This window comes from Sylvia atricapilla, chromosome 2 (genome assembly GCF_009819655.1).
Source record: "Sylvia atricapilla isolate bSylAtr1 chromosome 2, bSylAtr1.pri, whole genome shotgun sequence".
NCBI lineage: Eukaryota > Metazoa > Chordata > Aves > Passeriformes > Sylviidae > Sylvia > Sylvia atricapilla.
Window position 1 is genome coordinate 95,630,523 of NC_089141.1, and position 26,124 is coordinate 95,656,646.

A 26,124-nucleotide genomic window follows, 5' to 3' on the forward strand; every position below is an offset into this window, starting at 1 on the left:
AAGTAAGTATTTTGAAAAATATTTATCCTTGCAGGATAGTGTTCCATTTTTGTTGTAGAGACCACTTTTCACATGAGTGCCTCTGAAAATAAATCCCGTTCACCACCCTTCAAAGGCATTTATTCTATCTGTGTATATTTATTACATGCTGACTAGTGTTTACTTGTTTTAGATACTCTAAATGTCAGCATATTCTAAACAAGAAAATAAGCCTTATTTAGGTAATATTTGAAGAAAATAAACAAGGTTTTCACTTATGACTATTTTCTTTTCTTCCTCCTTAAAACAGAATGACCTACAACATGCATAGGGTAGTATGTTCAAGTGACTGTGTGCATAGGCATTTAGTTGTTTCCGGAAATAGAATGAAATAGGCACTATAAAGTTTTTGTGTGCATCATATTAGTGATGCATTTTCTCATTTTACTTTTGATGAGTGTTAAAGGAGCTGGAGAGGGTATAGGAGTGTTTGGGTGCTGGTGCCATGACTTTCGACAGAAGGGAGAGATCTGTGCAGGATGATGGGACCCTGACAGTCCTGGTTTGCATCCTGGTATTGGTGCAAAGCCCCTTCCTCTTGGAATACAGCTGAAAAAAAATTATTTTTTACCCTCTTTTTAAAAAAAAATCTGTTTTGTACTGATCTTGTCATATATTGATGCACATGTGAAAATCAAGAGTGCTCTGGGTAAATTCTAGAAAATATACTGAGTTTGGTAGCTTAAGAAGAGAGAGCTTTTCCTTCCTTCCCTGCCCCTCTTTGGGCTTGCAGTTCAGGCTTAGCCTCACTACCACACACTAAAACACCCCTATTCCCCTCATTTGTATGCTGTCCATTGCATTCTCCTCCCCCTGTCACCTTTAGTTATCTGTCAGCTTTGGAGGGCAAGAAGCTCTTTTCTTTGCAGATCATTCTTGGCTCTTCCATGGTCTGCACAACCTACTCAGGTAACTGTTTCCATAAAACCACAAAAATAGGTTTTTGGAAACATATTTGCTGCGTCACTTTTGATTTATGCTCATTGGTTGGATCAAGGTAAGTGACAAGGGGGTTGAGAGGACAGGATAATATGAAAATAACTGTAGAAAGCCAGGCTGCCATTCCTGGGAGAGAGACCTGTTCTGCTGCTAATAATTTTGATTTCCTGAATTGAGAAATGAACAGCATTGAATGTTCCATCTTTTTTAAAGTTGACTAAAGAATTGAAGACAGTAGAGGGGTGTCTTTGCTACAAAGGGAGAAGAAAATTTATATGGATTGAAACATACTAGCTGTTAGCATAAGCTATTGGAGAAAGAAACCTGATAGAATAGCTGAGGAAATTGATACTTTGAAAGCTAAATGTTTTGACTGCTGTTTGATTGGGCCTTATGATATTTAAAAAAGTCTTCTGTTATTTTAATGCAAAATTTTAAAGGAAAAAAAGAGAACTCAAAAAAGAACTTCCAGTTCTTTAAAGTAGCTTAAGATTTTGTATTTAAAAACCAAATTTCTTTTTTTTTTTGTGGAAGTTACTGTTACTTATTTTTGCTTATAATTGTTTTGTATTATTCAGCTTTCCAGGCTGAAACGAGAATTGGCACAGATGAAACAGGAGTTGCAATATAAAGAAAAAGGAGTGGAAACTCTGCAAGAGTAAGTTAAGAGTTTGTGGATCTATGGTTGGGGTATGGATTTTTTCTTTTATTTGCCTTCGAATGAATTTCATAGAAAAGTGTGGTCAAAAATAAAATGTTAAATGCTTTGCTTCACACTTTCTGCTGTGATAGTGCTGCAGAGTGAGAACAATGTGAAAGGATGGAAGAGTTAGAATTGGTTGGAGTTGTGATTTTTTAAGTTCACATGCAAGAACAGCTTTATAGGCCATGTTCTTTAACTCTTCCTCAAGACATTGCTGAATGGGAATTAGATTTTTAAAAATATTTCCCAAATACTTTCTGGGAATACCTACTGCTTGGAGCACAGCCCAAAGCACCATGCTGTATTTCCTCTTGGCAGAACTAAGGCTTTGTGGCTGGGCACAGAACTTTTCTTAGGGGGAATTCTGTTCACCACAACACAGCTTCTCCCTGTTCGCTGTTGTTCAGGCCATCTTGTTCTGCACTGTATTTGTGCTTGTGCTGATCTGTGCTTATACTGTAAATCTAGTGGTCTGTGGGACCATGAATTGTGTGTGCAAAATGTCTGCATGTAAATGTGAGTCCTTGCCTCCTCCCAGTAAGGAAGGGAAGCTCAGGGAAGTTTGCCACTGCTCTCAGGGCTGTTAGGCAGCCCTGCTCTGTTTCCTGCATGCTCAGTGGTGTCAAAGGTTGTGAAATGTTGTGGTGACCCTCTCCCTGCCACTCTTCCTGCAGGCCATCTGATGGGAAGGGAACTGCCTGACTTCCATCTGTGTGTTGCTTAGTCACCTACACACATAGCTCTTACACAGGATGCCCAGTGGGATAGGGAGAGAGGTTGCCAGGCCATGAAAAAGATAGCAGGTAAATACAGGTTGCTGTGGTTTCCAGATTTCTTCAGCAAGGCCAGTGGCTAGACCAAGAGCTTGAACAGCACTTGGATCCACCTTGGGTATGTAGCTGTGTATTTAGAAACCTGGCCTTTTTTCCAGCATGCATGTGAACAAACTGCCTAATGCAGGAGCTTCCTGAAAATGTTGGAACTGTTGCATGTATAATGCATTTTGCAACTTAAGTGCAGCAGCTGCAGAAACATTTCAGAGCTTTGGATTTATTGCATTTGTGCTACAAAGCATGGGCTTTCACTTCAGAAATTCTGGTGAAATTCCCGGGATCCTGGAGCAATTAGGGTACTTATTTTCCACTTTTGATTGGTGCTACTATAAGAAAACAAATTAAAGGAAGATACTCAGATTTAACCTTTAAAAAAAGGAGTAACCGTGCACTTAATATTTTTGGTGTGTTTGGTTTTTTTAATAACAAAATTTTCTATTTTTTTAGACAAGGCTCTTTTGTTTTATAGTGCATTTAGAAAGTTTCATAGAAGAAAACTTGTTCCACCAAAATACCAAAATTCTTAATCGGTAGATACAATGTAATAATTTTCAGGCATAAATGTACTTTCCTTGAAGCATTTAGAGGTAGTTGGGGGAATTTGTAATGTATGATATTAACTGAAAATCAGTAAAATAAAGCACTCCCAAGTATTTGCAGTTTCAATGTGCTAAGTAATATTTTAAATATAGTCAACATCTTGGTATGCTGGCCTAGATATGTAAACAGTAATGGAACAAAAGCCATTTTGTCTTATGATTCTTAATCATATTTTGAGTAAGAATTTCTATGCCTTTTCTGCTTTTTAAACTCGTTTTCCTTCTCCTGGTTATTGGGTTATTTTAAGCGTTTGGTTCAATTATTTTATTAAAAGACTAACCACTTGACTAGGATAATGAAAGTTTTTGAAGGCCATTTGAAACTCAAGATTGTTTTAATTAGTATAATTCATTTAAGATAGTCCAGCAGAGTGGTGCAGCTTTTTGAAAAGTAAAGTCTGCAAATGATTAAGAATACAAATGTTAGTCTTGGATTATAGCCCAAGTCAAGCTGCCCATGCACCAGGATGGGGTTATAAGAGATACATTCAAGAGCGGAATTATTTTAAAGCATATCTGATCAGTCAGTGGTCTCTCCAGTCATGTAGTTTAAAAGTTCAGGCATGACAACTCAGTGCTTCAGTGCTGCTCATTGCTGCTGTTGCAGTCACCCTCTGTCCTCTTGGTGCACTGGGTGGCACTTGTTGCTTGCTGGGGAAAACCTTTTGCCTGTGTGTTACCTGGAGCTGAGCTCTGCTCTCTGCAGCTCTCTTCACTTTTGAAAGAGACTTGTGGTTTTGTTTTTGTTTTGTGCTTTTAAGTGGTTTTTTATTTGCCCTTCTGGTGAGATACATGCACTTTTTTTTGGAGTATTTTGCTTCTAGAAGGAAGTAAGCCAATTTGGAGAGTACTTAACACTAACAACTGAAGAGAGGAGCTTCTTTCGCCTCCTTGTGTAGTCAGTAGACAAATTAGCCTGAAAGTCTAACTGTGCTTCAGTCTAACTGTCCTGTGCAATCTCTCCCCTACCTTCTGAATTTATTGGGAGAGAAGGGTCATTCAAGTCAAGTACCAAGGCTGAAGTAGTTTAATTTCTCCATGTCCTTAAAGTAAGTATATTGTCGAAAAATAAATTAATTGCTCCTTATACAAAAATGGTGGGGTTTTTGCTCTGTTCCCCCCTACCCTGCTTCCCCTTCCCCTTTGAAGTTTATTACATTCCAGACATGTCCCACTTCTGTTACGTTTTCTAAATTTTTAGTTGGCGTCATTCTTCTTCCTTCTTGTGCTAAGTCAAATCTTCAAGTAACTGCCAAACTGCAAATGGCATGCATCCTGTCCAGGTTTTTTAAAAGCATGTGCATCACTTTATTTCAAGTGTAAGCCAAGAACAACATTAGGAGCTGTTAAACTTTGGGCTTTACATCTGGCTGAATGTTTGCTTTGAAAGTCTTACCAAAATGGCATCATGTGCAGATATTGGAACTTGCTGCCAGGTGACTCTCTCTGTGCAGCCTCTGCTTGGTTTAGTTCTCAGAGAAGAGACAGCTTTTTATGGAGAGGGCAATTGGGTTGCTCAGTATTTCCATCATTTTTTGTTGCTGTCTGATTCAAATGGCTTTGTTAAATGCAAATCTCTTACACTGACATTTTCCATGTACAGTGTCTGCCTTGGACTGTGTTTTGTTTTCTGTTCTTTATAATTTTAGTAAAATGGCTTAACCATCTTTGTGGAGAATGAAAAGAAAAAGCCACAAAATTACTTTAGAAAGTGGGGTTTTATGAGTGGAGACATGACTGAGGGGGATTTCAATACCTCTACAACTTCAGTACTGTCAGAATTCCAACATTCGTAGAGCTGCAGCTTTTTATCAGGTCTATACTTTCTACACTTCCATCTAAATTTGGCAGTGTTGTGTGTGATAAACCTTTGGACGTCGGTTTGTGTTTGCCCAGAGGAGACTTAGTAGAGCTCACAGTTCAAAGCCTGCACAGATCCCCACCCTGCAGGATGATGCACCTCGGCCTCCACCAGCGCCTTTGGCCCAAGGTGCATCTGATCCTGTCACAGTCCAGACATACAGGGTTAAAATATCAGCCTTTTCTGGAACAAATTCCTTCCTCTGGCCTGACAGCAGGGACTGAGAAGGAGGAGCAGTTCCTTCTCCCCTGTGTTTTCAGTGACCCTACTGCTCCCCGGCAGGAATTTTGGAGGAAGAAGGCGTTTAGCAACAAAGGAAATGAAAACTTGGCCAGTTGGCCAGGAGAGCAGAGTGAATGCTGTGAGAAGCTGGGAATGACAGGGAATCAGGGCTGGTTAAACAATTTGTAGCTACAGACTAATTTAGAGGTTAGGAGATCTAACAAAAACTTTAAATTAGGTTTTTGCTCAAGTACAGGCCTGTGCTTTGGTGGAGGAAAATGGGAAAACACGGAATCTGCCCTGTAGGACTGAAACAGTGACCAGCATATTAATAGTTCGTGTATCCTAGAAACATCTTTGTATCCTTACAGTCTTGCATATTAGTTGAATATTCTTGCTGTTAATACAAAGATCTGATCTATATTTGTATCATGCTATTTTCTGTTAATAAAATGGAGAACTCTGTTAACTCTATGGCTTTCAGAAATAGAGCTTTATCAAAAACAGGAAAAGAATTAAGAGACAATAAATAACAGGTAATTTTGTAGGCTACTTTAGTCAGTTTGGGTTGACAGCAATACTGATTTAAGCCTAAATATTTTTGGCAGTAGGAACTTTTCTGATTCTTTCCTTCAACAAATATCAATTCATAAGCTGGGCTCCAAAGTGGCGTCCAGGAACATGAATATGTGGATAACTGGACAGAAATCTGGTTGAAATTAAATAATTTCCTTTTCGTGAAATGCCACCTTAGTCCTGGCGAACAGTATAATGAGCAGTTGTGTAAGAAGGCATTTTCATGTCTAATATTTGAGAGCATAGTTCTTAACATTACAGTTACCTTCAGATAAAAATGTCTTACCTTTTTCATGTGACTTTTAGTGAATTGGATTAGTTGTTTTACCATGGTTTTATCTGCTTATGATTTTAACTAAAAATTAGTGAAGACTCAAGGAAACATTTGAAAACAAAAACAAACAAACCAACCCCGAACTTTAATACACCTGACATTTAAGTCCTTTCTAGTTCTTGAACCAGCATTCATAAAAGATTGTATGTTTTCTAATGTAACTTGGGGAAATTTGTGTTCAAAGAAAAATCTTGAGATTCAGACTTACTTTATGTTGTCTCCAAAAACAGTAACCGTCAGAAAACACCCAAACAAATTAAAACTGTAGAAATCAACCTGTTTTCCCCTAAATATTGTGAGTTATACAATAAAACCACAGGATTTTCATTTAGCCATTTTGATTTTTCATTTTAATGTTTTAATTTTAAAGCAAGCAATCAGATGTAAAAATTGCACTGCTTGTATTTTAGCTGGCAGAACATGCTGAGAGACTGTTCTTGACACTCTTAGTTTAATATAATATCTATCTTGAAACTTGTTAGTTAGTCTCAATATTTTAAATAGCTTGGGTATTCTTCTGCATGTATAGCATACCTTCTCCTACTGTATCTTTTTATAGATTGATGTCCTTTGTGATGAACAATGTGCGTTTTTATCTTTAATTCTGTTAACCTGACATAACCTTTTCCTGAAGCTATTTGTTCTTAGCATTGGCTTAATGACCTTAAACACTTACCACCTTTTCTCTATGTAATTTTTTTATGCTAAATTAACAGGAAAATTGAGTTTTCCAGATTTGAATGGGACCTTTATATCAATAATCGCTGTAAACAGCCTGTTAAAACTCCATAGCCATTTGTTGTCAATCCAAGACCAAATAGTTCTTCGAATAAGTTCGTTATAGTTTTTTGTCTTACTCTTTATCTATAAATCAAAGGAAATCATCAAGATGATATACTGGACTAGTCTTCTGCATCCTGATATGTTATCCTTTACTCTTGTGAAATATTGGAAAAAAGGTTGAAAACTCAGCCAGTGGATGTTCGACTTGAGGGATTTTAATGTGTTAAGATGAAAATGTTAGTATTATTTCAGTCTTAGGTCATGACTTGTGCTCTTGCTTCTTGCTTAAAGATTTAAAATCTGGGATGTTCCCATATCATATTTTTCACTGCAGAATGATAATGTCGTAACTTACGGAAAAGATATTCAAAGAGGCCTATAATGGCAGGAAAGCATTTGCAATAAAATTTCAGGCATTAGAAATTACTGCCGGAGAAAATGAAATGCTTTTGTTAGAAAGTTCTAAAGCAGGATCAAGTAGAAGCCCTGGAAGAGATACTGCAATGTGTGATGCTGCATGAAAAATATGACAGCTAGACCGCTTATCTTTACCTTTTGAGTTATAACCATCTAGTTTTAGGTTCCTTTTACTTACTCATAAGTAAACTCTGCATTAGGATATTAAGCCCAGGAAATTTGTTGGTTCTACAGAACCTGGGTAGATAAGTGCTTTGTTTTGTCTTTAGAGTGGATTTGGCATTGAGTGCTGTGTTAATTCCAAGTAGAGTATCATTTTATTCCTGGAAATGAAGTGGTACATGAATAAACAAGAGGTCTAAAAAAGTCTGTGTGCTTTGTAATGACATGAAAATTCCTGATTTTGTCTTAATATTTTCAACAGGATTGATCGTAAGATGTCAAATGCTCATACGAATTACAGACTGGATGAAGCACAAGCTATCATGAGTGAACTTCGAACCATAAAGAAAGCTATATGCACAGGTGAAAAAGAAAGGCAGGACCTTATGCAGGTAAAAAATGTGCTACTGAACTACTAAATAGTAGTAACCTACCTGTGTTTTCTTGCTTGGGATTGTGTTGGGTTTACCAAGTTTAAATAAGGAAATAGGATGGCCTAAACTGATTTTTCTGTTTCATAATTACCAATAACAAGCAGTTGAAAAAAGGTAAGTAATCATGGTCTATACTGCGAGCACAAGACTTCATATGTATTTCATGTTTTTGTCTTAAATAATGTAGTCAACTAAGTTTCATTTCGCTAAGTGTTTTAATTGAATATAGCTTTCTGCTGTTGCTATGTTGATGGCTTCTATATAGTAATGACTCTGTATTAAGAAAAAGCCCTTGTGATTTACAGTATTTGTTTATTATTTTGTTTTATGTCTCTTGGTATTACCTATAATGAAGTAGGATTGAGAGTTCATGTGCTAAAATGTTTATCCTTGTGTCAACTATTTTTTTCCCTTTATATGTATTTCACCAAACTGGATCTCTGTCACTGTCACGCTTTTTGTCCCAAACTCTCAAGTTTCAGAGTTAATCAAGGCTCATGTTAGTTTCAAAATGTTCTCACAAAGCCCTCAAAGAGTATGAACAAATACAATGTATACACAAGCTTGAAATTGATGAATTAGAGCATGAGGATTGAGGGGAGATACATACCTGGGTAGGGGTCTAACTTTTGAATGGATTCTGTGGCCTGTCTCAAGCTCTCAGTTGCGTGTCTGTGTTTTTAATGCGATAGGAGCTTGATGAAAAAACAATGAGCTTCTGCCACCACAGGCACTTCACTATAGAGTTGCTTAAATATGCTACATGTACAGAGAGGTGAAGGACAGTTCTCTTCACCCAATCTTCAAACATTTGTTTGGAAAAAGGCATCTTTGTTACCTAAAGTTGTGGGGCTATACTAAATTCACATTGCCATACAAACATTTTCTTTCAGTTTTCTCTGCAGTGGTGTTTTTCAGGGATTTTTCTTTTTTTTCTTTTTAGTTGTTAAATTATATGGGAAGCTTATAATCTACATATAATAAATTTCCATAGTTATGCAGTTATCGAGTCTCCGATGCATTACACAAAGATCATCTGATAGACCACAAATCCTTGTTCAAGTAGACAGAACACTGAAGTCACTGTGAAAAATTTCTGCCTTGGCAACTTCTAGCATATTTGTTATTTTGGCTGGCCAAGTTTTAAAGTGATTGTCAGTCTTCCACATGCCTGGCTAGCAAGAAGTGATTAGGAAGGCAGTTCTTCATGGATGCAATAATACATATTTTAGGAAACTAACTGGTAATACAAGAACTGATGTGTGAGATCTTGGAGCAGTTTAACTACTGGCCTTGTTCTTACTTCCCCAATGGATTTTTTTACCTCTTTTCCTTACATTTTCAGTCCTCAATGACGGTAAATCCAGCTGTAAACATTGAGATGCTTTGAAAATCGTATTTGGGCAACCAACTTGAAATGTGCTCACAGTTTCTTTTAGTGTTGTGGGAGTTAGAGCTCTAGGATCAAGGATTGGGCAGTGCTGGCAGGACCAGAATGTAGAAGTTGCACAAGACAGAAGCAAAAATGAAAAGGGTTTCATCCTCCTTCATGGCTCTTTTGTGATTTATAGGAAATTTGAATCTAGGAAGTATCTTTTTTTAATTACTGACAATCTTTTGTGATGGAATCCAATAATAGAACATTAGACTATGTGTAGTCCAGGAGAATGTAGAAAACAGTTGTTCCACACAAGTGTAGCATGCAGAACATTTCTTCATGTTTTGTTACAATGGCTGTACAGAATTAAACGCCATCATTTACAAGGTCTGCAGTTGTAAAAATGGTGTATTTTTGCCAGCTTACTGTGCTCGGCAAAAATATCCAGCTCTCTTTTTTCAATTTTGACCAAAACAAAAAATTACTTTTGGTGACAGCGAAGTGCTATGCCTTTTAATAGCTATTTGAAGATTATTGTCATGGATTTAGTTAGCTTTGTGAAATAAGTACAAATCTATTTTAAATATCTTCCTAATGAGTTCAGAATTCCATTTTTATTTTCCTATAATTATTGGAATTGCATTTTCTTTGAAAACACTACATTTTAAAACTATTGTTGTTCATACAAACTTTCTTAGGAAATCTTTTTAATTTTGAAATTTGTTGATAGAGGAGTTAGAAGTATAGTGTAAAAAATATGGGGTTTTATTTCAGAGAAAGGAAACAGACCATTTCTTACTACTTTTTAATTTAAATCTGGCCTGTGTAAGCAACAGAACTAAACATAGTAGAAATGACTCAGTCTTGTGTAGGTGCTTGGAAAATTGTAGCTGTTGTAGAAGTATGATAATTGGTTTAGTTGTGTGGGAGAGGGTGGTCAGATTTAAATTGCATGCTGTGATTACAAATAAAGCAAAATATGCTGTGCTACTGCTCAAAAAAGTGGACAGACTTATATAAAGTTGAATAATAAAGGTGTGTAGTTGGGTTCCTGAAGGCAGTGTGTTTATCTCTCCTCCCCCATCTCTGTCATAACTTTGTTTCTGTTCAGCATGCATATGCTTTTAAGATGTCGTCCTTTGGTTTTTGTGGGGTTTTTATTTCTTCTTTTTTCTTTCCTCTTTGTTATCAGTTAAATTGGCTAAATAGGTTAGATAGGAGGTGCACTGAAACTGTGCAGAGTGCTCACAAATCAGATGGCAACAGATAATGGTGAAATGACCATGCTCATTTCTGTCTTTCTGGGTAAGTCTGGGCTGGTGTGCCTAGAACTTCGCATTAACAGTAGGCATCTTTGGCAATTTCTGTGGGGTTGCCATAAAGAGTCTTTAAACTCAAGATCAAGGATAGATTCCTCCATGTAGCTGGGAAGGAAATTATTCCCTACTGCTCATAATGACAATTATAAATTGTTTCTATCTCAAAATGTGCTAACTCGGAACATAATTTTCCATGTTAGGGTTGCTGGTGCCTGTTTTCACTCAGCCAGCTAGAAGGACTTAATGCATTAATGCTTGCCCTAGGGCATAGTCATCTGTGCATATATGTAGATGTGTGTTAAGGTGGTGCTGCTTGGTGATTGCCACCTGTCAAATGCTTTCTCATTTTCAAATAGGGGCCAGGATTCGGCAACTGTGCCTGGATAGGAAGCCTTGCTGGCAGCCAAGTAGCCCTTCATTACCTGCCAGGGAGAATGCTAGAGGGCATCAGGAGCATACCAGGAATTAATAAAGCAGCTGAAATACAGGCAAAAATTCATATTTAACTTCTGGCATCAGAATCTGTGGTATTGCACATACTTGTAACATAATATGTGTTAGCCAAAGAAGGCAGATGGAACATAACTTATTAGGAGAAACCTCAGACTTTCTGAATCCTGAGTTTTTGTTGATGCAACTGGCTGTGCTTTACTGGGAAGAGGTCATGATCTGAAGTTATTATTTCCATGTTACAAACCCATTAGGGATCCCTCTTGATCCTCCATACAGCAGGAGTCTTGACAGGACTGGATGATTTCCAGTGAGTTTTGAAGAAAAGAGTTAGGAGTCTACAGTTTTCATAAAGTAAAAGTTGGGGGGTTTTTTTCCCATGTTGTGGAGTGGTTCCTTTAACAACAAGCCACAAGGATAAAGGGACACTAGCTAGGGATCTCGTGGCAATGTAACTTGGAATTGAATTTGGGTGTTTCAGGGCTGAGAAGAAAATACGTTGTTTGTCCTTCATACTAAAATGGCTCAGTTCAATTGGGAGATGGCAGAAGAATTGGCTTTTTTGGTGGACCCAAGACAAGTTAAGTTTCTGGAGGCAAGCAGTGGTAGCCTTGTCCCACTGCCAGCATGTCTGCACTGTCCTATCTCCTTGCCAATGCTGCCTGTGAAATCCCAGCCCCTCTCAGACCTGTAGAGAGCAGGCAGAGACTGAAGAGGGAGCAGCACCAGCTGTCTGATACCTGGCGTGTACCTGTGTCTCTCCTTGCATTCCCTAATCAGAAGGAAGTGTGATTTGAGGGGCTGTCAGGGAGGAACACAGGCCCCACATTTGTGGCTGGTGAGCCCACTTGTTCACTCATGCTGTACCAGGCTGGCTGTTCTCCCTCTTTTTCATCTGTAGTGGAGGCTGGCCTGAGGGAGGGGCTGGTATGTGGAGAGCAAAGGGATGGGCCATGTGTAATGAAAATGGTGGCCGTCAGAAAAAGCTGCTTTTTATGGCTTGTTTCACACCTGCTACAGTTCCATAATCCTGGATGTTTCCTGGGCTCTGAAATCAGATGGCTTCAGCGTGGTCTTGCACTTCCTGTCAGTAGTTAACAGTTGCTACTACACAGGTTCATTTCTGGACTCTACTAATTGAATTTGGTGTAAGAAAAAGTAGCATTGCTGTGTTATCCTTTTTTGAAGACTGAGAAATCTTCTGATAATTGGATATGGACAGTAACCTTGGCTTGTTGCAAATCATTTGTAGTCAGAGCTATTGAAATTCCTGAGGACCAGCCTTTTCCCAATCCAGTGCTTCAGGGTTGTCCCTGATTCTGTGCTTCAGACACTAGAGTAAACAGTTTTAGAAAGGTTTTTAATGTGTATTTTTAGAACCAATTTTTTTGATTATGTTATGATTTATAAATTACTACAGATCTTTAAATTTCTGATAATTTTTTTTCACCACGATTTAGATTGTCCTTTATCCCATGGAGAGAAGACAGAATGTTTTTAGTTTTTGTTCGATGTGTAATGCTTAGGATCTCTTTCATAAATGACAGCCAGCACACAGTGATTTTGTTACTAATACTACATTATCTGTAATTTTTGAACAAGAGAGAATGCGCAATAAGAAAATAAAAGCAATACTAACAATTTTGTTCTTTTAAAGGCTTTTTAAGAGCCTGTCAACCAAGCTTATATTGTCAAAAAGGTTATTGTTTTTTGTGTGATTCTGTCGTATTCCCCTTTCCCCTCAAAGACTGGTGTTTCTGCTTTACTCTTGACAGTTTGTGTCATTGTCTAGACATTTCAGTGATGTCTCTTGCTTAACCCAAAGCGTAAAATATCTCTTAACTATGTGAACCCTGGGTGAGAGAGCACAGGGATATCAGCTGTCATAAAAGTGCAATCAGTACAAGGTATTCATCAAGTTGGATAAGATAACAGTAGTGACTAAGGAATGTAACCTGTGCAGAAGATGGCAAAAGGGCAGGTGAATCACATTTGTCTTCTCTATCAGCTAATGTGAAGTTGACAGCTGCTAGATTTAAAGATCTGCAAGCCATACAGAAGATTAAAAAATGATAGCTCTGAAACAAATAATATAAAGTCTCTTTACTGTTATATGCATCTTTTAAAAGGAGAGGTTTATTCCAAAGCAGACCTTTTGCATGCTAGTAACACAACAATGCATTTTACTTTCTGTAAATAGCTCTGTATAGGCAAACTACTAGTCTTGTAAAGCAATTTTTAAATTGGTGTTCTGTTACTAAAAAATATTATGAAAACATTTTTTTCTAATTTTTTAAAATATGTCTTCTCCTTTAGAGCCTGGCCAAATTAACAGATGGATTCAGGAATAGCTGTTGTATTACAGATTCCCTGCAGGATCTTCAACACAATTCCAGTTCACTCAGTGACTCCTGTTTACCTCAACAACACTGTGATGCTTGTTCTCAGACTGACATCACTGGAGAGGTATGTGACTGTTCCTGTGTGAAACATTTGCTGTATAAAATTAGCTGCTTTTGAACTGTAGCGATACAGTTATTTGCTCTTTTAATTTGAGAAGTGTTGGCTGGAGCAGAAGCAATAAAAATCCAAAGCAATACTGGTGGTGAGGGAGTTGCATTTGCTTGTTGTTTCCACTGTGTGCAAGCTGTGGGCTTGGTGATTCTTCTCCTTGAGCGTGGCAGAGTGATGCAGGAGCATGCTCGCAGGCAGTGACAGATAAAATGAGCTCCTGGACTCAGCCAGCCCAGAGGAGCTCTTCTTGCATTACCAATTTGGTGACTGCAGGTGAATCTTGGAGTAACAGCTCTTGCTTAGGTGTCCGTGGACCTCTTCTCTTCATATTCCCAGCTCTGAATTGCTGATATTTCTAATGAGGCAGGAAGGAAGAAAATTCTTTAGCCAGCTGGAAGTTGCAGTAGAGACGGGATTTTGCATGAGATGTTAGCACTGTGGTAGTAGTGATAGCTGTGTAATTTTTTTAAATTTTATTTTTTTACATCTTGTTTTTATCATGCTTCTATTCATTGTTCATATACATTGAAGATGTGTAGTAGAGCTCTGCTTCTTTCCTCTGTCTAAGACAAGGAAAGTATTTGTTATTCTCAAAATGTTTTACTTTAATCAACAAAACTTCTGATGTATTCCATTATACCTTTGTGCTCAAATATGCCTTTAAATATGATATTTGAGAAGAACATACTGGCATTCCTTGGAAATGGTTCTATATGAATGAGATTGTGTACTCCAAATAATAGCAAGTACTTAAAAAAATTCCACTTGCACTAGTACTGTGGCAACCCAGTTGTTAATCAGTTATAAAACATGTGCCTCTGTGCACGACTGACACCAAAGCAGGAAGGCAACTTGTTAGTATGGCAGTTTAGGTGTTACTTTACATTTAGTAAGAAAATCATCACATTGTTGGTTTTATCATCCTGTTTCTCATCTATTATAATCTTCCTTTACTGCTGGCTAGTTGTCAGATTGGATATCTCCAGAGGGTCCTTACAGAACAGGAAATCTTGTTTTTGAGAAGATAGACTCTTCAAGAGAAAGCTGAGCTAATGCTAGGCTGTCTTTCAGGGTATTAGGCAGATGGTGCCCTTGGGGTGTCATTTTTCAGATGGGTGGTGGATGGGATTATTAAATTCTGAAACAAACTACTACAGGAAGACAGGAGCATTTTCCAATTCACAGTACACAATCCAAGACGAGTACACCATGGAAACTATGTTTATGAGGTATAGGCTTTTTTTGTAAGGGAAACAAAAATACATAATATTCTGAATCTTTTCACATTGTTAGTGCCATGTGGAGTTTTTCCCCATGGGATGAGGGAGGCAGAAAAAGCAGCAGCTAGAGGAGAACTCTGGAGGTGCAGCAATGCACTTGTATGGGAGCTTAGGTTTTAACTCTTGTGCCATACGCAATTGTCTGAGGATGGAGGTGCTAAATACCCTAAAAGAGAAATTACTGTAGAAACATTATGCAGTAGGAATTGCAACATAAATGCACATTCTACAACTGCTTCAAGGATCAGGTGGTTTTTTTTGTACTAATGTTTAAAATGTATTGATGTTTTAAGTGCTGGGTAACACATCTCGGTACAGGGAATGTAATCTGAATTGCTTCTAATAAAGGTATTCAAAAAATAGCTGTATCAAGTAGCAAAATATTTCAATTTAAACACTCTTTGTCTTTTAGACTTGGATAAAGTTGAAAAGCTTTGACCATTTATTAGTGATTCAATGTTCTTAACTCTTGATTTCCAGATTAATAGTTTATTGAAAGGGCTCATTTATCTTCTCTCCTTTTATCAGTAAATTAGTTTTGCATTTCTAAGACATAAAATTTATTTTTATTATGTTACTACTTAAAGCATAGAAGTTTCTTTAATGAGTCCAGTGAGGAAGACTAATTTATCCCTATTATGATGAGAGTGTTTTTTAACTTGTTTCTTCCTTGCTTTTTTTCTCCTCTCATTACTCTTCAACTCTGCAAGTTTGGGTTTGATGACAAAACAAGACTTGTAGACAAAGTAAGGCTGAACTGGCAATATGAAGAGGCCAAGAAAAGGTAATTAAAGTATTTACTTTTATGATTAGAGTTTTCAAAGTAGAACTGGAACCAGTCTCCTAGCTGAAATGCCTTTGGGAAGACATTTGCTCTCTATTAAGTAGTATACAGATAATGAAAGTTTAGGTAAATATAAGACTTTATCATAAGATTATTATATTTGTACGCGGAGATAAAGCTAAATGTCAGCCCTCTTCTATGCTTGTGTAAACACAAAATTATAGTAGTTCAATTAAAGTGTTTTACATTTTTTCACCCTTTTTCAAACCTAGATATAAACAATCTTTAAACTTACGTTTATCAGTCTGGTCTGTCAGGATACCCAAAGCTTTGCATACCTGTGTCTTAAGTTCAGTATACTGAAAACATAAAGAAGAAAGCATGCAGAACTTCATGTGAGATGAATGAAGATGTTCAGAGCTGAACAATAGGGTACATAAAAATAAATTCTGAAATTGGAAAAAAGTCTGATAAAAATAATAAAAAGTATTACTTGAAATAGATTGATTATTCCCTAAATTCTTCAGTCTAAATGCTTATTGTAAATATTTCTCTTGTGGAGGCCAGTTTTACAGTGTTTTTTCATGGGTCTATAGAAGTTTTAAAGTAATATCTACTTAACTATTTTCGCGGGTCCTCATTAAACCTCATGCTTTTCAAACTATTTGCATCATATTCAAGACAATAGTATGGGTACAGATGATTACTTGAACTCAGTAAACTAATGCCCTTACAATTATTTTGATTTGTGCTGGTAGAATATTCTGTTACTGAATTTGACTGACACTTAAAAGATTCAATATAGTAAACTTTAAAAAACATAGTTTTAAAATTCATATAAATAATTGGTTTCTTTTTCTTTTCAATGTCTTCTATTAAACCAGTTTTTTACATCCCTCAGAACAAGTGTTAAAAAAAGAAGTTCAATTCTTTTGCCTTTTGTTTTCATATCATGGTGACTTTTTCTTTGGGGCAATCTGTAATGCTGTCACATGTCTTGGCAGGAATTGAAGTTTATAGCCAGTACACCATTTTGTTGTTCTTGGAAAATTTACCCACATTTGGACACAATACAGGCTTCAAAAATGAAGTTAGTACAAGCAAGTTAGGTAAACATAGCTAAATCTTCAGGATTTGTAACTTGAATGGAAGTCTGCACTGTACATACTGCATGTAAATACCAGTGACTATTACCTAATAAAGGTTAAATAATTGGGGAAAGAAAGAACAAAACAAAAATGTGTCAGTGTCCTGTTTGCTTACAGGCTAACTTAGCACTTAATAGTCCAGTGATAATTTAGCAATTTACAGTTGCTGGAAGAAGAATGATAGAATTTAGTTTTATACTGTTCATTTTAACAGAGGCACTCATGCTGTGAAGATTTTATTAAACTGCTTTTAGTTCAGCTTTCTGAATAGCTTTTCTGTGTTTTCCAAAACAATTATCTTCTTGTTTGTTTATTACAGGGAAAAGATGGTGTTTTTTGGAGGGGGTGAAGAGGCGTTGAATTCTTAGGGGTTAATTTTTTTTTTAGTAGCAAAGCATTTCTCAGCTGGAAATGCTGAACATTTGTTTCTGCATGGAATGCAGTATTTCTGAACATCAGAAGTGAGCTGGTGTTTGATCTTAATTAAGTGTAGAAAATCTGGCTAACTAACCTTCCACTAGAGAACGGTGATTGCAGTAAGAGTAGTTTTGCTTTCCCAGGATAGCAGCTCTGACAATGGCCTGTTATTTAGCAAAAGCATGTTAGTTGCTTTAAAAGAGTAGCCTTATTCTGCCCAGTATGTTGTACGGAAGTAATCAGCTTTCAGCTTTTGAGTGGAACTGCACAAAGCTCATTGCCCCTACCAGTTATCTCTGTGGTTGCATTCTTCATTTATCATGCATTCCTTCCCCTTAGCTTGCTGGCATTTCTGTAGGGCTTTTGTCTCTACTAAATATCTTTGTGTTCGTTCTCCCTTGGCTGGTGAAATATCTACTGTTCCTGCACAGTGTGGGTGACGGAATGTGCTGCAATGGATTAAAATCTACAAAGTAGAAAATTAAAATGCTACAGTATGTCACAACTGTAAGGCAGTATATTGTGACTGCTTGCTTGTCAAGCGGGTGTGGAAACATACAGCAAATAAGTACAACAGGAAACTTTTAATGGGAAACTTAAAATGCACTGTAGAAGAAAAGTAGTTCTTTTCCCTGAAACGAAAGCAGGAAAAAAGTCCCACAAACTGAAGGACAGAGCATTGCATTTTAGTTGCTCTTGTGAATCTAGCCATATATAAGCAGAATGTTTGCCAGATGTTGTGAAAATTCTTTAAAAATTAAAATATGTTCTCTGTATATGGAGTCTAAGCAAGGAAACGCAGTGCTGGGATTTTTGAATGAACTATCTTGAGGAATTTGGGAGATGAAACCCAGTGGTTGCAGAAGAGTTGGCTTGCACTCCCAAAATATCCCTCCTCCCTTATAAAGGATAGCTTCATTTTAATTCCTCCTTCAGAAATCTCTCTGGCTGCTGAATGGTTTGGCCTTTGCATAAATTAAGACATTCACATAGCTTTTTTCCCCTCATCACTTTCCCACTGGAAGGAAGTTGGATGATTTGCAATTTAATTTTTCCCATGGGTATTTCTGATGCTGTGCGCTGTGGGTTCTGACATTTCCAGCACGCTGAGGAAGAGATCCTCTCCTGTGTTTCTAATCCAGGCTCTTGGAGGAGTTTTGTAAATTCTACTTTTTAACTCGCCAGTCATGCTGAAAGGAGGCTCAATCGCTTTTCTTCCGCTTTGCACTCTTCCCCCTCCCCCATTATTTCTAAATAAACTGTACCTTATTTCCATGAAATTTCTCCTCTCAGATCTGCCAGTGTGGCCCTCCAGAGAAGCAGGAGGGAGGGAGGGCGGTCTTTTTGAACAGAGAGCCCCAAGCTGCCTGGATAAATACTGTTTTTAGTTTCAGTTGCTATTTCAGTGAGACCACCTCTCATGAAAGCATTTGCACACTGGAAAGTGTACCCCTCAAGCACTTTACTGAATATACTGCTTTATAGCATGAGAAATCAAAAGCAAATTGTTTTTCTTTGATAACTCTTAAGTTGTGTAGTTCGATAGAATGACTACATGAAGTATATTAGCAAATGTTCATGAAATATCATTGCTGCAGTGCCTCATATCCCATTAATGAGTAGATGAAAAATAATCCCTGCAATAAGAAGCAAAAAAAAGTTTTAGCTGTGGGTTTTTTTGTTTTTAGTTTTTAATAGTGCAGTCTGATGGTAGTTAACTTTAATGAACTAATACATTCAAACATCTTCAACCAGTTTACCTAGTTTGGGAAGTATTTATTTGTATCTTCTGTAAATTTGAATTCAAAGATGCTATTTTTTCATTCATTTCGTAGAGGCATGCCATGGATGTCAAGACATGTATTTTAGCCTTGGAAAAACCTCTTTCTCAGTGATGCTTAATATTTCTGTATTTGTCTTTAAGGATGTTACTTCTTTCTGTTCAGTGTAGTTCGTTGCAAACTTGTCTCATTTTCAAAATTAAATTTCAGTTGGGCCTTTAAAATCACTAGCATAAGCAGAAGTGTGTCAGTGCAATTTGTGCTGATAGTGACAAAAGTACCTGTTGAATGGATGTTGATAACAACATTCCAGTACTAATGCAATAACATAGTCAAGTATTTTCCTTTTAAAACTTACCTTGTATAGGCCAGTTTCAAGGTTTAATTGCCTAATTAATCTCTAGTGAAATTCAGTGGCTTTGTATGCTTTATTTTCCTGAACTAAACTGAAAATCTGATTTAAGGATGAAGTAATTCGTTTGATATCACATAAATACCTGGCTTAGCCAAACCTAAATCTCCCAGTGTTGGTTTTTAAACATAAAACATTTTCTTTGGGTCATGAAGGGAGCTTAGATATAAATAAGCTTTTGAAATTTAAAGTTTCGTACCATTTCACCTGTGCATTTGGGAAAACTTGCTTTGAGCAGATTTTTGCAATTTTCCTAAAATCTGCAAAATGCCAGTGGACTCTAATGGTTTCATGAGTTTCTTAAGCTAGTTGAGACCTTGTTGCTATTGAATGAATCGGATTGTCAGGAAGGCTGGTTATTCTGAAGAGCATACTCGTGTTGTCTGCCAAAGCCACAGTGGCACATACTTGCAGGAACAGCCAAAATAGACACAGTGGAGAAATTTTGTGAGCATTTGGCTGAGTTCCCCAGCTTCTTGTTCTTTCCGTTTCTTTCTTCGTCTTTCTCTAGCGTTCCTCTCTTTGGATATAAATCCTAATCCACACTCAAGAGGGCCAGTAAATACCAGAAATTAATAAGTCCTTACAGTCTTCATTATGTGTCCTCAGTCCCATGGCCTCCTCCTTTGGGTATTGCATGTGGGTGATATTCCCTGTTACCTGAAGTGTCAGAGAACTGGGCACAATTATAAGCCTAGGGAAAAGAATAAGAAGGGCTGATTTACGTGATCTTAGCCACTGTTCTCTTTCAAACTGGAACTGGAATATTTTCTTTATTTTATCCTGTGGTCTTGACATACCACAGGTAACAAAGGCCTCTGTTCTAGGGTGGCATGATATGCCAACCAAAAGCCTAGGTATTTAAATGTAGAGAAGTATTGTTTGGTTTCCTTTTTTTCTCCTTGTAAAATTCAAACCATGTTAAGTTTGAAGAACAAGTGTCAGCTGTAGGACACCCGTAATTTGTCCATTTTAAGAGCATGAGTTAATACTTTTGAACTGGTTCAGAGTATTTCCCTCTCCAAGATGCCTGTCTTGTTCATAGTCTGAGTAAGAATCTAACATGAGGTAAATTGTAATTATAACTCGCTCATCTCACAATAAGTGATTTTTACTCACTTTTTATGCTCTAATAAATATCCTCTTGAGCTCAGCAATATAACATCATTAGTGCTGGGTTCAGATATCAACCTTGAAAATGATTTTCTGGCCATTAACCAAGTCTTTAAGGTTCCCCAGTTATTTTCATTGACAAAAGGATTGCCTTGTTTTGTCAGGGGGAGCAGTGTAGAGCTATAATGATTCAGACATGCCACTAAATTTAATTAAATTATGTCTAATTAAATTTTGGAAATACATGCCTTTTTTCCCCCCATGATGTAGTTTGTATAGTAAATTACTGACTCTGCTGATCTCTGTCCTCATGCTGTGTCTGCATTATCTTGAGTGAGACACCATTCTAGATACCTTTATATGGCCATTTCAGGGCAAGTGTGCCATTTCAAGTCAGTGTTTGCTCAAGATCATCATCATTAGGTTAAAGCTTTGTTATTCCATCTGTGCCTCTCTCTTAACAGGAACTGTTATGTTCATCTCCATTTGAAAATTTTAAATACTGGATTAAGCAGCAAGTTGGCCTGCCTACCTGGGGTCATTTGATACCACCTACTCCAGTGAGGAATGCAAGTTCCTCAGCACTTGTTATGCAAGGATGAGAATGGGCAAAATGCCTGGAATGTTGATGGCTCAAAATTAACAGTTTATTCCACAGGAATATGTTAAATTGCTGGATCAGTAGGGACCTCAGTATCTGGCAGTGACTTTTGCAGTGACTACAGTTAAAAAATAGTATCTTAACTATACTCATTAGGAAGGAAAAATGTGTTGGAAAAACAGATTTCATAAAGGAGCCTAAATATTTTTTTTTTCCATTTCAGATTGCTATCTCTGTCAATCTATTGTATCATTTTATCTAAGTGGATGTTTTATGGCAGGTTAATATATGCACTGATTTTGACAACAGCCATTTCCTTCCGACACAGCAACAGTGAGAATGGCTGGTGTATGGGCATGAAGTCTGGCATATAGGCAAGCATAGTGAAATGGCCTATTTATGTATTTATTGTGATTGGAAGAAAATGTTGTGTTTGAGGAGACAGATTGCAGTTACAGAACATACTTAAGTGGACTTTTTTTACTAACTTCTGGGCATAACTAAACATGACTACTCAGATCTTTTTCCTAATTTTGAGTGAATGATACCGTAAAAGCCTTCAGGGTGTCTTCTAGCCAAGGAGATAAATATTAAAAAGTTTGTCACTGGTAGCTTTTTGGAACAACTTACCATAGAGAGGGATTCCCCAATGGAAAGCAAGCAACAAAATTTCCCCAAAACTTCATGTGTTCATGTGCAGGAAATAGAAGTTGCAGAAAACGAGCTTATTGGTGCTTCAGCAGATTCCTGCATTATATACTATTTTGTACTTGCTTTGTCTTTGTGTAAAGGGAAAACTGTAGAGGCAAGAAGAGCTAACTAAGAGTGTCAAGGGAATCAAAGTAAATACCTAATCAGATTTTGGACATCTTCAGTGATACAAACCTTGTCCAGAGCAGAATTTTTTCCCCTTTAATAACAGTTTAATTAAGTTATTGTATGAGAACTTCCTACTTTCAAAGCATCACCATAACAGAAATTGAAAGGAAAAAACAAACTTTAAGCTGGACTGTCATACACAAAGGGAGTGACATGCTCTCAGCAAGCTCAAGAGTCTAAATTAAAACCTCTTGTATTTAGTGAAGGTGGTGTTTTACTCCACAGACAAGTGGAATCACTGATTTGCTAGCACTGAAAGAGGGAGATCTCTTTCCTGATTATACTTCTGTCTTCCTAGTTGCCCTCATTAGTGTTCATTTGCTCCTTTGGTCTGCTTCTTAACCAGCTTACCCTGCAATGTAAAATAACAAGCAAAACAATTGAGAGTGTTAAAATGAAGGAAAGGATCAGTCCTTCACATGTCTTACGAAGAAACACAGAGACTTCAGATGAATCTCAGATGAATTCTTTAGTCCACACCTGTGTAAAAGCTTATGAACACAATCAAATAGTCCAGGCTGATCTGAATAACGCTTGCTTGCCAAGCTGTGATAACTCAGTTGTACCGGAATTCTTTGATTCTGTTGAAAGGATCTTGAGTCCCTATTTGTTTCATTTGGCTCTGAACACCTGAAAATCAAGCTGTATGTGTTTCGGGAGTGTTTACTGAATCTTTAACAGCAGAGCAGTCTGGGTGGGGGAGAGAAGGGATCCTGACCCTGCTCGCTCTTCCTGGCCCTGACATTTGGCTGGTGGGGCGAGGTGTTCTTCAGGAAGCTGCATCTGGAATTCATGCACAATAGCTGAAGCGTGAAATATGTAGACTGTATGTATCAATTCACAGTGGTGCTTTCAGTAGCTATTGGCAGGAAGTTGGTTATTAATGCAAGGAGGAGGAAATTATATTGAAGGGCTTGGTAAAGTATTCCGCTATATACAAAAATGTGACATAATACCCAATTTCTTTACTTGCTGAAATGAAATCTAAGGTGTGTGAGGGGGAAATAACAGTCAAATTCTTATTCATATATGGATGTAGCCACTCCAAAATTACTTACATTGATACTTTATTCCCTTCCTCTGATAATAAGATGGCCAAATACTTCCCACATATCAGTAGGAGATAAACCTTATTGCATGTGGTTTTGTTTTCAGGTGGGGGAAATGTTGCCTTTGTCATGTCTATGCCTTTTCTTTTATTCGTAATCATATTATCAAACTGTGAATCTTCTATTTGTGTGTTTTGTGCCTTTGCCTTGCTTTTTTGTTACTAATTTTCTTTCTTACCTGATATTTTTGAAAAGGATTATTTTAATGAAAGCCAGTGAACTATATCCTAGTTTTATGGCCAGCTTGAAAGTGCCCTTATTTATTTATTTATTTGAAGGGTAGTAATATTTTAGAGGAACTGATCTTTGTTTGAATGCTACCATTTCAAAGTGAAGATGAAACTGAGGTGTAAGCTGCATAAATGTTGTACAGTTGAGTTTCAAATGTTCAAAAATCAAAAAGCTAGATTTTCTCTTACCTCTAATTTTAAGTGCTACATTCTAAAATGTCTAAATTGTCATTGCAATACAAACATAAATCCCTAGCAATAAGTGTTCTCCCCCTTATGCCTAAAGAAACATTTAGGAAATGTCTGGCTTTAGTGTTCTTGGTAATATTGATATGAGTTCAAAATCTGTTTTTAGAGGAACATTTTCTTAAAATGTCAGCTGTGGAATTATTATTCAAACTGTTGTTTCATGTAATGGTACAGCATATTGAGATACAAGAAACTACTTTTAGCTATAAAGCATACTACAGGAAAAAACCAAAACAAGTTACCTTATTTAATTGCATATTTTTATAATCGAGTCATCTAAAGCCAGTTGTATTTTGTAATGAGTAATCTTTTTTCCAGACTCATGTTTCTGTTTTAATGGCAGCTTTAAAATTTTGTTGTCGTTGAGGGTAGCCCAATATTTTTGGCCCCATGACCATTGCTCTACAAGGTGGGACATGATTGTATCGACCTGTTGTCACTAATTACATGTCTCACCTTCAGCTTCTTCAAATTCTTACTGCACTTTTGAAATCCCAATTTGAGATCTGATTGGAGAATTGGGAATGAAAATACATTCAGCTTCATCAGCTGTACAGGCAGTCAACTCAAGCTCTAAAATGTTAATTGATTTATTACAAAAAGCTTTACAGAAAGCTGTAAAGACAGGTATTGGCTATACAGTAGAAAAAAGCACTCGCACATCTACACATGTAGGAACACTTGCAGTTGTTTACTGTTTTAAAAATACACAAAACAGTTTAAAAAACCTCTAAAACCAATCAACCAAACAAAACCCTCCAAAAACAAGCCACCCAGAAACCCAGAAACAAATAATCCTTCCAAACCCCTCTAAATTTTCTTGGTTTGATACTTGGAAGAAAAAAGGCACAAACATCAACAGGCTTCATGTTTTGATATTTTTCCTCTTGCTTTCTCTTCTGCATTTTAAAATATATTTATCCCCTTTTAAAGAGTTTCAAATATACAACAGCAGCTGGCCTTGCTAGATAACGAATCCTGGCCAGGAATGGCTGAAGCGGACAGGGACCGTCTTCAGCTCATCAAAGAGAAGGAGGCTCTTCTTCAGGAGCTGCAGCTGATCAGTCAGCAGAGACGATCCCCAGAAGACATTGCACGTTTGGAGGAAGAAAAAAGACGCTTGGAGGATGAAATTCAGCGAGCTCGAGCAACATCTGCTCATGGGGCCACTGAAAGGTTTGGGAACTTGAATTGTTTTCTTCTCTGTTGTGAGATCTATATAGGTAGCTTCAAAAGGAAGAGTAGGGAATTCCATTGTGTTTAAGGAAAATAGGTTACTAGAGAAATTTAGTTTCAGAAAAGGAGAAGAGTGCTTCTGTCACTATTTAATTCTGCCTTGAATTTTTCTGAAGCAGAGTTGGCAGGGATATTGACTAGTTAGTTTTCCTTTGATTCATCTAAAAATTCTGAATAGGAAGAAGAAATCTAAATAGAATCTTGAAAGATGCTTGGAAACGGTCTGAGTGATACTGTGTGATAATAGAGACCTGGATAGTGAAAGATTTTTCTGTTCTTTGCAGCGGAGTAGCAGTCATCTCTAAAAGCATCAGAACAAATATCCTTTGCTATATTTAGTTTCTCCTTATAACAGGAAAGTTAAATGATTGTGTTTATGCTGCCTTTTATATACAGTATTTCCTTTCAATTCACAATCTCAGCAATGGGAATATATTCCCAATTCTGACATTCAGAGAACATAGTAAGCGAAGTCATTCTTGAAAACTTAAAAATCAAGTTATATGTAAAATAAAAACCCAAAAACATATTATTGGAAATACAAAGTTTATTTCAAAGTTGCCTACTTTTTCCTGTAGCCAGAGAAAAGGACAAAACCTCTTAATCTCTTTTTACCATAGACTGCTTCCAGTGAAAGCAAGAAACTACTTGTTCTTGCTTCTCATAAATAGTGGTAAAACCTCAGCTTTGACACTTCAGGAAAACCTGCAAGAACCAGCTTTAATGTGATCTGTGTAAAGGTTAATATTTACACAATTAAGACGCTTTAAAAATATTTGAAAGTGCTTTCCAGATACAGATTTTGACAGCTTCAGTTTCTTTGAAAATGCTTACTTCAGACAGTAAATTCAGACAATAAATAGAAAATTCACAGCCTACAGGTCAGTGTAATATATTTCGCAGTTTTTACCGTATCTTTACATTGGCTTTCCAGCTTAAACTGACAGAAAAGGGAGTTCACTTTACTCTGTCGTGTAGTAAGTTTTATTTGTTGTTTTTGGGCTCTCATGTTAGGTAGTGCATACTGTGTTGGCAAGAAGGCCAAGCTATTTTTCCATGGAGTTCATGCTGTGGAAACCAGCATTCCACTGTGGTACTTGATATTTCAAATGCTAGCAGAAAGTTGAGTATGAGTTAGAATAATATTGATGGGCACTCTATTTTTGTACAACAAATTGGAGGAAAGCTTAACCATTAGTAGCCCTGACTTTTTGTTTGTTTTAGACTCAAATAACCAAAAATACTGCTAATTCTGCTTTTTTATTTCCATTTTGTTCTAATTGTGAAATGAAAGGGATTTCTTTCTTAAGTAATTAACACTT

At 37.0% G+C, this 26,124-nt stretch overlaps 1 protein-coding gene across 3 annotated transcripts in view; it reads left to right on the forward strand.

The window, feature by feature from the left end:
- The window catches only part of WWC3 (WWC family member 3), a 98,522-nt gene that overhangs the window by 45,064 nt on the left and 27,334 nt on the right, over positions 1 to 26,124 (forward strand). For all 3 annotated transcript variants that reach the window (XM_066313856.1, XM_066313854.1, XM_066313855.1), the window contains exons 5-9: positions 1,557 to 1,636; positions 7,731 to 7,860; positions 13,366 to 13,515; positions 15,554 to 15,627; positions 24,500 to 24,742. In XM_066313856.1, the coding sequence (XP_066169953.1) occupies positions 1,557 to 1,636; positions 7,731 to 7,860; positions 13,366 to 13,515; positions 15,554 to 15,627; positions 24,500 to 24,742 (677 nt within the window). The remainder of the gene's footprint in view (positions 1 to 1,556; positions 1,637 to 7,730; positions 7,861 to 13,365; positions 13,516 to 15,553; positions 15,628 to 24,499; positions 24,743 to 26,124) is intronic.